The sequence below is a fragment of the Pundamilia nyererei genome, unplaced genomic scaffold (genome assembly GCF_000239375.1).
Source record: "Pundamilia nyererei isolate P.nyererei 1_Seehausen unplaced genomic scaffold, PunNye1.0 scaffold00008, whole genome shotgun sequence".
Taxonomy (NCBI): Eukaryota; Metazoa; Chordata; class Actinopteri; order Cichliformes; family Cichlidae; genus Pundamilia; species Pundamilia nyererei.
This window is the reverse complement of record NW_005187409.1, coordinates 4,835,046-4,850,300: the sequence shown is the minus strand read 5'-3', so window position 1 is coordinate 4,850,300 and position 15,255 is coordinate 4,835,046. Positions and strand designations below refer to the sequence as shown.

The window sequence follows — 15,255 nt, the reverse complement described above, 5'->3', positions numbered from 1 at the left end:
CTCCGCAGAAACGACTTTTCTGCCTATTAGTTCCACAAGAAGTTAAGCGTACTCAGGTTTTTGAGAAAAAAAATATATAAAAGACTTAATTTATTATATATAAATTCCCCTCACTCGTTCTCTCACCAAATTAAAGCCTCAAACTGAACTTTGGGTAGTAATAAAATAATGTCGATTAAAAAAACGTCACCTGTCCAAAAAACGGTTGCAATATGTGTAGCAAAATATAAATTCCGATGAATACTTCTCTATTACAGATTAAAACGTGCTTCACAAAGGCAATCAAACTAATTAAATCCTTAAAAAAATATGAAGGGCAATAAAGTTAATTTTTCCATAAAAATATGTGTTCTTAGACATGCCTTAAAGGAAGTTATTGACCATGCCAAGCTGATTTCCTTGGTCAGAATCAGAGCCATCTACCGCTAAATCAGTTGGACTTTTAAGATCTTATAAGTATGAAAAAAAAATCAAAAGTCAAAGCTGACATCCTTGCTCAGCATATGTCTCTGACATATTTTTATAAGATAATTTGTGTTGTTTTTTATTAGATGCAATGTAAATGTGAAGAGAGCAAGTAAACGTAGTGAACCTTTTTCAGCTCAGACAGGACTAGGACCGTAAACTTCATCTGTTAAAAACAGAACAAATAGATCAAATACATTATTAATGTGCAAAAAGTCTTGGGCCACTCTTCGTTTCCTTATATTTCTCTCCAAACAAGGTACAGTATGCCGCCTCCACCGTGTTTTACAGATGGCTGTAGACCCTCACTGTGCTCACTGTTGATGAGACTTCATCAAACGGTGAATGAATCATCTGAAGGGTCTGATGATCTCTAGAGTCCAATTTTAGGACTTTGCTGGATTTTTTTTTTCCTATTTCTTAAGAATTTGACTTTAGTCTTCATCTAATGTGGATAGTTTCTATGCTTGAGATTACTTCTTTTGTCCTCCACTTGTCCATTTTACAAAAATATTTTAAAGATACACACAATTCACACCATTGTGAGTTGTTTTTCTTAAACTACATTTTATGTATACGAACCAATTCACAAAAACAGTCACTTCAATACACGTTATATCGTAATGTAGAGACTCTACAATATATATAAACTTCAGATGTCCCGCTACGAACAATGGTGGGAAGGAAAAACACCTTTTTAACAGGAAGGGTAAACTGATGCAACCTAAAATAATACCTTGTTAATGCAAAAATAATATTTTATATCTCTCAAACTGTTACTTTTGGTAGATTCAATGAAAGAAACATTGAATCTACTGGTTTTGTCACAGGCCACAAGTAATACAATACCCAAGAATACAATATGAACTTCTTTGTTTGCGCATTGTATGAAACATTCCCACATATCCAACTAATTAAATAAACTGTTTAAGGTTTGACATCGCTTTCCTTTATTGCCATTTGCCTGATAAGGTTGTGACACTTCCCACAACAAAACATATAGCTGAAGTCTACAAATAAGTTTTCCTTATTCATATGTTCTTTTAAGCTTGATCAGACATCCTGCTCTTCAGTGTCATTAAAAAAAACAAAACACCACAACCCCCCCTCCCATTCTCCCCCAAAAATAACATACATGTATAGCAAAATGCTACTTTAGAGCTAGCTGTTAATTGTTCATGATACTCTGCATAGTTATCTCATAGAAGAGCTGAGATCAAAACATACAGCAATAGCTGGACTGTTTTATGCTGCTGTACTAAAGAGGATCCAGAGCAAGGATGACTTTTGTTGGATGCCTGCTCCCCTCAGGTCTTTTCCTGACCTCACGTCTTCCATTTGTTATCATGTGACATGGACCTCAAGAAGGGTAGTGTCCAGGACACAGATTGCAAAATGAGGTTTATAAAGCTGTTGCTAATCATCACAGGACAGCCGGAATGCAATGTCAAGTAATCTTTATGCATTACGCCCACCTCATCAAGTCATTTACAGAATATTGATGTAATTATCTATAGAACAGAGACAAAAACAGAGACATTGTTTTAAAGTTTTATTGATCATTTCCATACAAATATTTTCCCCACCCAGACATTGTCCTTTTATGGAAGCCATATTAAAGTTGAAGTGTTATTAAATATACTTTCAGCCCCACAAAGCTTATTTAAAAAAAGCAAGACACCGCAGGGAATTGAACCCCGTCCCGACAGAGTCAGGAGTGCCATCACCGGAGTCTTTTGCTTTTTGTTTTTGCTAGTTAGGGCAAAAGCAAAACCTGGAAGAACAAAACAGTTTGTTCTTCCAGGAAAAGAAAACCCGACACCTGGATGCTAATTATGCTGTCACCACGGGGATTCTCTTGGTCACGAGGCTGAAACTAGAACAGAGAGACGTCTGGTTTCCCCAATCCCCAAAATTCCCCACAGCGACACTGTATTGGTGTATTATTCCACGAAATCCGTTTAGCCATAATAAAACCACGATACCAGAATCCCATGTCAAAGCGATTTTCCCCTCTGCAATTCAGCACGAGTCGCGGGTCAACTGACAGTGAAGGCTTTCTTGCCAATTTTATGGCTGCAATGGGAAAAAAGACAGACAATTTAAGCCCCCCCCCCACCCAAACCCCACACCTGTACCAAGACTCATCCAATATGATGGGAGATTGAATTTATCAACATTGTTGTAGTTTACCACAGCTGATGCAGCATTTACCACAGCTATTCTTCCTCTGATGCTCAGCTCTTCAATGTATTAAATGAACCCTAGAGGCTGGCAGTACCAAGTGATCCAATGACTCCCTGCAGACCTTTAAGTTCTCTGGTTCAGTAGCAAGTTAAGCTGAATGAGAAATCTGAAAAAGGGAGAAAGAAGAGTGTTTGCCCCCCCCCAGACCCTCCTAACCATAATACTACTGCAATGTTTGACAACGACTTTATGAACATTGTTTTACAAATAAAATGTTATGCATAGCTGATGTGCATGCAACATGTTGAGTTACACATTAAAGCCATGGCATGTTAAAGAAAAATCAAGGGAACCGAAATTACTTAACTTAGCACCCACGAGACTGAAGTGATGCAGTATTAGCGAAAACAAGCTTGCAGCTCTTGATCTTAATGTGACTGGATTCTCAGTGTTCCATCACAGGTTAGGCCATCCCAGATGAAAAATTAAGAATTTGGGGTAATTTGACCTGAGAAACCAAAGGGAAAGAAAAAGGCACACAAACACAGAGAGCGGGGGCTTCTGCGAAGGACGTCAGGGGTTCAGATTTAAGCTCAAGCGCACAGGGGATTGGTACTTCATTCAGGGGCCACACTCATATCGCTGACAGCTTCCACAGATGGCTTTGCATTCAGAGGCAGGCGAGATCGGAGTGGACAGACGAGAATGATCTGAAACAAAGAGTGATCTACACAACACACCCACCACACAATACTCAAAAGATTTGGGTTCTACTCATCTTATGGTTGTAAGATGCAAAGCAATAGGGCCCCAAGGCCAAAGAGGAATAAGCTAGTAAAGCATTGTTACTGATGATTTGAGGTTAACATAAAGCCAGTTCCAAGATGTCATTTTGTCAACTACAACATTGCAGAAGTTTTGACAAGTAAAGCCAACAGCTTACTACATGCTCCGGGTTAGGACTTGACTCGTGCTTGAACCAGTCTTGCACTGTGAGTTCTGTGAAGAGAAGTGTAGGGATACGCCCAACCACAACACAATAGAAACTAAGGCAGCACATTTGCGCTGCATTTGAGACCAAATTAAGCCGCACCATGCGCAGCTTTCCTCAGCTGCTTAAATTTTGAAACTTCGCACAGTTGCGCGATTGCTAAGGTGACCAACCTGCCACTTGCACAGTTGCACAAGGGCAAGCAGCTGAGGGCTAAATGCTCTAATATATGTAAACATCAAAAACCTGACTCCTTTTGTTCAAACTGCATGTTGGTGGAGTTCAAAGCGCAGCGTGATTCTTGTGTTCTCCTAGGTACACTGCTTTCTTCCTTTGGATTGTTCTGTAAGAGCAAAGAGGCAGAAAAGAAACACCCCTATACCCCTCCCCACAGTATCGTAGAACTGACTATTGTTATCCTTACCCAAATGCTTTACTGCAGATAATGTCAGAATCAATGAAGGTCCATCAAATCTTCCCGTTATCACAAGTGACTTGTTAAGAAAGCACAGCAGTGCTATTTCTACTGTCAAGTATAGCAAGTTGCTTTCATTTCAAGAATGAGGACACGCAAGTCCAGTCAAGATAAGTGACCCCTATAGGGCTGAGAATTTTCTGTTTTTCGACACCAATATTTGATGGATTCAACTTATCTGCCTTCACTTTCCACTTTGAAATAGAAGTCATTCGAGCCCAGGTCACATCCGTGCTCTACAAAGCTCCAAGCTTTAGTCATACCTGAAAAAGCACAAGAAAAGCTCCCCCACACAAGCCCCCCCAAAAAGAACAAATGCATACCAAAACTGTATTCAATCACAACAAGCTATGCATTTATTATGCAGTAAGAAAATCCTTTACAGATAGTTCACTCATTGTATTGGCGATACAAAGCAAAGTAACTAATTGCAAAGGAATTGCAATGAAGGCAATTAGCCAAATAATGAATGTTAAAGTAAATGATCACATTTAGCCACCTTACGTGATGCTCGATGCGCAAGGAAACTTGTACATACAATGAGTTAGGAGTTCCTGATGGTCTTGGGTATTGAAAGCACACAGGACACAGCACACTGAAAAAATGCAAAGAAAAGCCTCTCCCCACAACACCCCTGCCCTAATACAATATGGTAGAAAACTACAACACTGGCATTAAAGTAACATTGTAGAAAACTACAAGACACTACTGGGATTACAGCAACTGCTTTAACAAGCCCAACTTTAAGACTACAAATACAATTCACAAAAGATTGAAGCCATTTGCCATAAGAAACATTTAAAATACCACAGGCCTGAGTATGAGGGACTCCTTCCTTAACTGTAGGCATGGACTTGGACGTAGCTTTTTGAAGGATGGGCCTTAAAAGTTAATCTGTAAGAGTCAAAAAAATACACAGCCCCCTCCCAACCCCACAAAGCAACGTAAAGCCTGTACAGAATTACAATGACTTCTAGTAAGGAGAAGTATTACCGCACTCTCCCTGGGGGAAAGGAGCTTCACTACATCAGAAGACTACTTTTGAGGTTGCTATCTTGCGTTGTTAAGTGTCCAGTTGAATCTTGTTGCTTGCGCCTGGATGTTTCCTATTCAAGCCATGTGCACTGGGCAATGTGGAGCTGTGAAGTCTAGGAAGAGACGGATTAACGCCCCACAACCCACCCCTCCCAAAAAAATAAATTCATGGAAGCCCATTTACAATATATTCCAAATAAAAGTGAGAGGAAAACTAATTGAGTCAGTGAACACCAAATACCTTTCTATATCTCGTTTAAGCACAGTGGATGCGCATGATCTCGATCCATATCACTACTGTATATAGGATGAGCTCAACTTGTACCAAGCAGCTAGAAGGGGGGGGGGATTCTGTCGATGATCGCGTTAGGGGGCCAGGCCTGTAAAAAGAAAGACTCCAAACAAGTTTTAACAACCCCCCATCCCCCCTCCCCTTAAGCCAAAAATATTTACCCACCAGGATCAACTACCATTTCAATGCAAATTCCCTTTTGAGTGAAGTCATTACTGTATACTTATGAAATGTAATGATGAGTTAATGTACAGGATAGTTACACCCACATGTACATTCCATGCATTAACTCACAGCTTGGGTTTAAGAGGTAGATGTAGCTGATCTGTACCAAAGAGGCGCAGCTGAAGTACCGAAGAGTTGCCGAATACACAATTGGCCGTATGGGAGACCATCCACTTTCACACTCCAATGCAGAAAACTTCTCTGGGGGGAAGACCTATCGAACAACAAAAGGACTGCCTCTCCCTCCGCTTGTGGAAACTACTTGTGATCGCAGGGGGGTAGAGAAGTCCATTAAGACGCTCCTCGTCAGCACACTACCAAGGCATTCATCACAGCAGACACCACCACACATTTCAGCGCACAACAGGAGGGGTGACCACGGTACAAAACACTTTACACGGCTTGCCTGAAAAGAGGAAGAGAGAGCTGTGCGAGAAGTTGTTCGACAACAGATGTTTCTGGAAAGTACAAAAACCAAATACTGAGTGTTACAGAAATACCTCTACCCAGTATACAAACCAAAGCCCCGCTTTAAACTTGTGACGCTAGAAGTCTGCACGCCCTTGTCCCACCCTCTCAGCACTGGATCGGCATCGGGGCTGGTCACTGCGCTTCTACACTGCCCTGCGTTTCTGGCTCCCTCTGGCGGCCGACAGCTCCTGATGCTTCCTGCTCTCTTGGCCCCCTCTGCTCCTCCCCTCCACGCCCCTCTGGTCCTGTCCTGCCTGGCTCCACACTGGTCCTCCCACGCCCTCTGGTCCTGTCCTGCCTGGCTCCACACTGGTCCTCCCACGCCCTCTGGTCCTGTCCTGCCTGGCTGGCTCCTCTGTGGTCCTCCCCGTGTCCCGCGACCTCGCTCCAAGCCGTCCTTCGATCTTCATCTAATAACTAAGTCCATTCCTCCCCGTGATAACTCAGTCCATCTCCCCCCCCACCCAAGAAAAAAAAAAAATCTTCTGTCTTCTCTAAGTGATGAACCTTTTTTTTTTTTTTTTTTAAATTTCTTCTCAAGAAGTCCATAAATCTGAACTTGATATTGCTTGAGCTACTACTAGAGCTCTAAGATAAGCTTCCATTCTTCAGCATTACTTGACTTATGCTATCTTCTTTCTTTGAATGCAGAATTGATAGCTTGAAACTTCAAGTCTAATGACTGATGGAAACTGAGCGAAAATGTCGATTAAAAAAAAATTAAATAAAAAAAACTTCGCATTGCAAAATGCTTCCCCGATCAATGGGATAAGAGTGAAAAGACAGAGGTAAGGACCTCATCCAAGTAACAGCTATCAAACAAAAATAAAAACGTCTTCATTGCTTCTTTGACGCTGTTGTTACTAAATCTGTTCCTGATATGTTTTTTTTTTTTTTAAATAAACACAGGCTGGTCTAGTCTATCGTAGTTCGATAGCACCTCCGAGCTTACGCAAACCCTCCGTTTTAAATACAATTACTAGCACTTCTCATAATCTGCGTCTGATCACGACAAGACATCCTTATTTTCTTTCTTCGGAATAAAAACGAATCTTCGAATATTTAACAGACTCAGTCAACTGTAGTTACATTGTGATCTAATCTTAGAGACCACATTGCAAAGTCAGTACTCTTTAGGAACCTAATTAGGCACTTAACTTCACTGCCTTATCAATTTCAAAAGTATGAAAAATGTTCCTCTGCCATTTTGTTGCTAAAAGCTTTCTACACCTTCTGGAAAAGCACTACGTGAAGGCTGATAATGGCCGTCAGTCTGACCACTCCCTTTTCCACTGCCGTCTACTTACGTCATGACGTTAATTGAATTAGCCAATAGACGACGTTTACACGTTTCTACGTTACAGCTCCCATCTTGAGCCAACTGCTGTTAGTATGACCAAAAATGGTTACTTGGAATATATTTTTAAAAAGCAAGATCACCGCTAGACAAATGCTAAACATGACAGCTAAAAAAAAAAAACAACTGTTGCGGAATAACTGACAATGCTAGCACAAATTTATACATTTGGCTGGCTAAGCCTAGCGTTAGCTCAACAGCCCTCGGCAAAAAAAAAACAAAGAATCAGGCCTTTTTTCTGACTCAGTAGAATTTGTGTTTATCTTCTACAATCTTAATCATTTGCAATAAAGCAGTACTAAAAAGCGTTTAACAAACCGAAAACACGTTACATCTAGAGATTTAAAGTACTTGCATTAAAATAATGATCAATAATGCTCAAGACGCTAAAATTAAACTTGTCGCAAACATTAGACTAGATAGAGCAAGGCTATACAGCTTCGAAAATAAAACCCGAACTTCAAAAGATCAAAAAGGAAGAAAAAAAAAACAAGATACGGTCAACCTGCAACGCCCAACCACAAGACGGAAAAGCATCAGCGCGGTGTAAGTTGCAACAGCGTCACCAGCGCTATTTATATTGTTATAGTGATACGGCTACAAGAAAATGTGGTACTCATCCGCTAAAGTAGTCCCCTTTTTTTAAACAAAAACAAACCCATGTATTTGTTTATTTTAGCTTTAGATTGAAAATAACACACGAACCAGTGTCCGAGAATAAACGCAGTACTGTTGAATTCGGTAATGAGGCACAAATAATTCAGATTTCTATTCTTAGAAGCCTTCTAATAATCGTTGCAAATAACACGTTGTTTGGGTGTTTCTGGTTAATTTAAACTTAATTTCACCATTTGCCAACACACGAGTGACAAAACAGCGAGGTATACTGTAACAAAAAATTAACCTTTTTAATAATCCTACTAAAAACTAACGGTCACAACAGCTGACGTCACGGGAAATGGTGCGCGGACTAATATTTTTTTAGCTGTAACAAGGCCCCGCAAACCGGATCAAACTAGAACGTAGCGGAGTTGTCGGATCTACTTGCTTTTTACTGCAGTGACATGCTGTTTTTTTTTTTGATTGAATAACAAAAGAAAACAGCTAGCTCATCTCCTTTAACTTCGATGTCCAATGTACAATAAAGATTTTCTTTTTGTGTAAGATTTAGAAGCTACTGTAAAAAGCTGATGGTGTTTACAGTCTTTTCTTTTTAAATCAAATGTATAGTGTGCTTTCACAGTTCATGAATTTCCACGTCATAGTTTGTACGATGTTAAACTTGATTTTTAATTCAGACATTAATGTTATTATAGGCTGAAAAGTGTACGCGATAAATCCAGAAACGTCTAGAAACAACCAGAGCCTTAAAATGTGTTGCTGGAGGAAAGGTGGAAAATTACTAGATCCAAGCAGTAGTTCCCGATGTTTACCAGCAGAGGGTGCGTGCAGTTAGTCACGTACCTCGGATAACAATGGGATCACCATGTTCCTCACACGTGTTTACATTAACAGGACTGCTTTTTAGCATTGACTATATCAATGCTATATCAAGTCTGGGCAACTTCCCTTAAGCAGCTATGTTTATTATGATGGCAAGCCACTGATCAGCAACAATCCAGAGTGGGCAGCTGTCCTCTGGCTACTTTCAGGCCCCCTCCCGAATCCGAATGAATTGATCTCTTTCAGAGTTGCTACAAAGGGTGCAGTCAATGCAATGCAGCGATTTGAAAACCCCTGCATTATCATTCAAGTGATAATCAAGGAAAACAAAGCTTTTCCAAAGGGTGATCGGGACCTTGATGTGATTAACTTGACTGACCCTCCCAGAAGAATAAACTGTGGAAATAAACAGAAAGCCAGTGGAAATGGAGGTTATATGGGTGTTAGAGGATGAGCTGTGAAATTTTTATAATGAGCAGACGTCAGTCCTCAACTAACAGTGTCATTTTAGATCACAATATTGATCTTGATGAAACAGAGTTTGTACAAAATCAAATAACAAGCTTTTGTATAAAGAACAGGAACATAAAGGGGAATGCAGCTGATGATGAAAAACCCATCAGTCACACACAGCAAACCAAATTACCAACAGTAATTAAAGTGGATGCCTGCCACAATAAAAAATAGTGTGATACAATTTCTAATTGCTCACTACTTCCTGCAATACCGCTCATCCCTAGAGAATGTAATTACAAAGGAGTCAGTGGAAAGGTTGCAGGAAACCTCTTAAAATCAATGAGGTAGCATTGTGCAGTTCAATAGCTTAGATATCTAATCCTTAGATGTGCTTTTTGTATATTTATAAAAAGAATGATAGTGAAAACAAAGTAATAATAAATATTGGTACTTTGTAATAGGATAGATGCCTGAAATTGGCCCACAGGGCAGAACAAACATATGGACAAATCCCATTCTGCAAAAAAGCAGAAAAAAGAACAAAAACTGGCGGTTTAAATGAGCCCAGTTATAGATTGTGTTCCACAGGGTTTGATTCATTTGTCTGTGAATGAGGACAAAGGTCATGCTCTTTCAGTTTGTTCAATGAGCACCCAGCTGTTAGCACATCAGAAGTGATGCAAAGTCAAAACACCACCTAGGAATTCATACAGTCCTGCACACAAGCCATGATTCCATTAGTCTGCAGCCAGACCCTGAGGAAGACAAACATAGTCATGCAAGTCCTTTAACAGAAGATATAATTACTAAAGAGACTTTTAAGGACTGAACTTCTTTTTAGCTAGATTAGAAATTAATTTGCATGCTTTGGTAATTTTTCATCTTCAGAATGATTGCAGTCATCAGTAAGATTGTTCTTTGTAACTGACATCGAGAGATAAGTTGTAGCTTTACAGAGGAAAAAGAGCAGAGTACCAACACGGATCACCCTCAGCGCCACCAGTGCAGTCATCCCAACCAGGACCCCATCGACAGACTACCACCAGGAAAGCGAGAGGTCATGGAGAAGTATTTTAAACCGGTTCAGAGCCCAGCTGAGCTGGATGAGCTCAAGCCACGGAAAATCCACCATCATCGCCACCATCACCTTCACCATAGCCAAGATACTCAGTCACACAGGTAGGATGGCTTTTTCCACACATATCTAATTGTGTTTTAGTCTAAATTTATTTGCAAGATTAAATCTGCAAGTTTATTGAGCTCGAACATCTGCAGCCTTAGACAAAATATACTAAGCACAGTCCCTTTTTACATGGTCAGTTTACACAATTTCCCTGTTTTGAAGGTACTCAAAGTTTGATGACACTGACAGGAACACAGATGACAGCCGAGGACAGCCTCGCCACCATCAGCACAGTCACTATCTCCATGAAAGCCCTCGCCACGATGCTCACTATCGCCGTCAGTTTCACCACAGTGAAGAGGATGAGATCATTTACGACCATGACACCCCTGTAACTCTCTCAAGGGCTTCCTCTTCTTCCCTCTCATCCTCATCCTCTTCCTCCTGGTACACAGAGTCAAGCGCAAATGATCCTTTCACTCTTTCCCATGCTGAGCGCCCACAGCATTCTCTGTCCTGCTCCAATATCCCAGATGTGCGCATAGGTTTCCGGGAAGATGAATGCAGTGAGCCCATTGTCTTCGCTACCGTCAAACACAGCAAAAAAGGCAAGCTGCTTCATGAAAGCTCACAGCAAAGAGGGAACACTGGCTTTTCTGCTCTTGACAGAGGTCACAGTCGAAGCGATGAAGCCTTTTTTCAGAGTAATGATAGTGGTGGAAGAGAACAATCTAAGCAAAATAACTATGGGCCTTTGTATAAGTCAGCTAGTTTGAACCGATGTCTGGCTTTCAGTGAGGAAAACATTCTTTTAGGGGTCTCCGGTGCCCCCAAGAGAGCAGTATCTTCAAACCAGCTACCCAGCAAAGGGATCCTCAAGAAGAAGGAGACTGATACTGACATTCGTAAGACTAAATCAATGGAGGTGTTGTCCCCAAGAGTTGCTAAAGAACAACGTCCTGGGCAGAAGGGTAAAGAAATTACTCAAGCTAATACAGAGCAAGCCAGGGCCAATTTTCTGCAGGAGAAATTACAGTTCTCTGCGTTTCTAGATGAGATTACAAAGAGCGTTATAAGTCCATCGTATCTCACCAGCTTGGGTGTTAATAATAATAAAACTCCTGCAAAAACATCTGCCTCAGCCCCCACATCTAACCCAGTTAAGCCTCAGCTCCCACCAAAAAAAAACAGAAAAGCCCCAGAGGAGAAGACGGGTCAGCATCCCAAACTGGCCAGCAGACAGGAGAAAGCACCTTTTAGTAGTTCTCGAAAACACTCAGACTGCTCCGATCCTGACAAACTGATTTCATATGCCATGAGGAACCACCACGGTAGCCCACCGCCTCGTCACCACCCGCACTCTGCCAGCCAAAGCCCACAGCACGGAAGCAACCGTAAGGACAGGAGGCCTACATCAGGAGACAGATTTGGCAGAGGTGGCCCTCACCTCACCGATGAAACTAGCACCAGCCCTGAAACCAGTCAGTCCAAACAACTCCACCACCACCACCACCACCACCAAAAACAGCAGCATAGCCAGCATCCACATAACCAGCACTTCCACCAACAGTCCTATCCAGACTCTGGTCACCAAGAACCGAGCAACTCGCCTCCAACTTCAGCCCAAGGTGCAGAGGCAGGGGTCGGATCTGAGTCTTCATCCACAAAATCAGATTCATCCAGGGCCAGGGACACAGCCTCCACAGCTACCAGCCACAGCTCAGATCAGAGTGGTCGACATCAGCCACAACATGCTGGGCACTCTCAGCAGCACAGGGTAAGTCCACTTTAAGCTGATACACTAAAATGACAACAAACAAATTAGTTTAGAGAGAGTCAAATCAATCATGAGCTGTTATGTTATTCACCACCTTTAAAATATTATACCCTGCTAATACCATTGCTATGTGTATGTGTTTTCATTTTGAAGTTAAAGTTAACTAGTATAACTAGTAAGATCCATCATGAACAATGTGATGGAGAAGCCAGTGGTCTTCAGTGGATGGATTTGTGAATCAAATGATAAGATATAAGGGTCCTAATGAGCCAAAGCTCTAGTTAGAAAGCCAGCACCTTTCTATTCAGCATTATATAAATATATAATACTAAAATTATTTTCTTTTTTATTATTAATCATGTCTTTTTTGATGGGCTGCTGAAGAACAAAGTGTGACGCACATTACACTGCATCAAATCAATGATATCTGTATTAAAAGAACAGAATGTTGCAGAATGAGGCACTGCTGCTGAGTCACAGGGCGTGTGGGATGGTGTCAAGCACTGCGCATTGCAAGCTGAGTCATTCTCCAGCATTGCAGCAAATGACGTTGAGTGCTTTTAGGGGAAAATTCATTTGACACTCCTTGATATATCAGTTTCGATTCTTTGTTTGCTCTGTGACCTGAAGGGACGTAACTACATACAATCACAAAGACAAATCTGCATAGTTCCCTCATGGGAAAATGTGTGAGTAATACAGAAGGTAGAATCCAGTCGTTCTTAATAGACAAACACAGACACACACACACAGAGCCTTGCATAATTTTGCCTTTTTCCATGCTGTAACAGTATAGATTCTGGTCTCATTTGGTTTATTTGTTTTATTGAATTCACATATACGTACGTGTACAAAGGGGAACATCCTGGTTCAGCCTCACAGAACAAATCGATTATGTTTCTGGCACAGGTCTACCACAGCTCAATAGTTTATTATTGAGCTGTCCTCAGTAATGAAATGGTGACCCAACCCGGGTATATAGCCCGTGCCGGGCTCCAGCACCTATGAATATAAATAGTAAAGAATAGTTATAGAAATTATGTTGTTTTTGGAAAGTGATGTGACCTCATCCAGCCAATTGGAATTCAAATGAAACAATGCGGGTGAAGTTCTGGTTTTCCGACAGGGTGCTTGGGGAGTTTTCATATTTGGAAACTGAAGCTGAAAGCTGTTCCACACCTTCAAGTTTCATTTTACATTACAAAACAAGAAATGTTTGAATCACACTGCATATTTTACAGACTAAGGAGTCTGCTACAAAAAACATTATTATATCTAACTAACTAAAAACACTCTAAAAATAATCAACTGAAATAACAATTTGAATTGATACAACATACAAAACCAATTAAAATAAATTGAAAATATACAAAATGCACCTATAGTCTATAGGTGCCCGAGGATGCACTATTGCATACAAAAGGGTGGCTGTGGCTCAGGAGTTACAGCAGGTTGTCTACTAATTTGAACGTTGTTGGTCTGATCCCCAGCTCTTCCAAACTGCGTGTCAAAGTATCTATGATTTGCACCTCATGTATTCACTAGAGTTTGAATTTATATCAAAGCATTTGAGCATTAAAAAGATTAAATGAGGCCTGCAGTCAATATAATTTCAATTCAGTTTTATTTACATAGCAGAAAATCACAGCAATAGTTGCCTCACAATGCTTTATATTGTAAGGTAAAGACCTTACATTAATGGAGAGAAAACCCCCACAATCAGATATGAACAAACACTTGGTGGCAGTGGGAAGGAAAAACTCCCCTGTAACAGCAAGGAACTTCCAGCAGAACCAGATTCAGGGAAGGGCAGCCATCTGCTACGAGCGGTTGGGGAATGAGGGTTAGAGTAGAAAACTGCCCTGTAGTACCAGTTCATCTGTTTGTTGAGACTGGCATGTTTATGTAACTGTATGTCAAATATTTGCATTCATGTATTTTATCAATGAAATGTTGTAAACATCTTGGACCCTGTCCCTGAGAAATACCACTCATATTGCTCAATTTAGTGCAGTTTTAATATGTAGCTCCAATTCACAACAACAGTCACCTCACCTCGAGTCACCTGCTTTATAATGTAAGGCAAAGAGCCTGCAGTATTACAAAGAAACCTCATTAATCACACAGCCCTTTTTGAGCAAGCACTTGGTGATGGTGACAAACAAAAAGCACAATTTTAACGGGAAGAAACCTCTGGAAGAGCTAGGCTCAGGGAGGGACAGCCTCTGCTGTGAGTGGTTGGGGTTTAGGGGAAAAGAAGCGAGCAGAGAGACCCAGGACAAAAGGTAAACTATAGGAGAGAGTTTTAATAATTGCTAATGATTAAATGCAGAAGCAGTGTATAAACAATACTGAGAGTGAAAAGAAATGCGTGAAGAAGAAATGCTCAATGCATTATGGGAAGCCCTCAGGAACATAACCCTATATCAGCATAACTAAGTGAGGGTTCAGGATCACCTGATCTGAAAGCTAGTTCTATATTAGAAGGGACTGATAGCTGAAGGCCTTGCTCCCATTCTACTTATGAAAACTTTAGGACCTACAAGTAAGCTCTCTCAGGATAATAGGGTACTATGAGGTCTTTAAGATTTGACAGGACCTGATTATTCAAGATTTTGTATTTGAGGAGAAAGATTTTAAACTTAATTATGAATTCAACAAAGATTACAATAAGGAAAAACTAACACACTCTGCAGTAGAAAACAAAAATACCTGTGTCTACAGAGAATCTACAGCCTGATCTCAGCCACCTCCTCCTTAAACTTGTTCTATTCCTTTTTTAGGATGTGCTGTGTGAGGCTGACCATCTTCAGTAAGTGTCTGTATTTATATAATCTGTCTCTGCACATGTCACGTTTGACTGCAGATTTCCACGCCTTTCTCTCTGGCTCGTTCGGTTGTCTCTCTTTATCCGGTTATGGATCAGTGCTTATTGATCACACTAATGGGCTCCCCCCC

The 15,255-nt window shown here is 40.8% G+C and overlaps 1 protein-coding gene across 1 annotated transcript in view; it reads left to right on the top strand.

The window, feature by feature from the left end:
- Nucleotides 1-10,124: 10,124 nt before the first annotated feature.
- Nucleotides 10,125-15,255, top strand: part of LOC102202526 (uncharacterized) — an 8,402-nt gene continuing 3,271 nt past the window's right edge. The window contains exons 1-3 of the mRNA XM_005723081.1: nt 10,125-10,576; nt 10,743-12,297; nt 15,081-15,109. Coding sequence (XP_005723138.1) covers nt 10,458-10,576; nt 10,743-12,297; nt 15,081-15,109 — 1,703 coding nt within the window. The 5' untranslated portion in view covers nt 10,125-10,457. The remainder of the gene's footprint in view (nt 10,577-10,742; nt 12,298-15,080; nt 15,110-15,255) is intronic.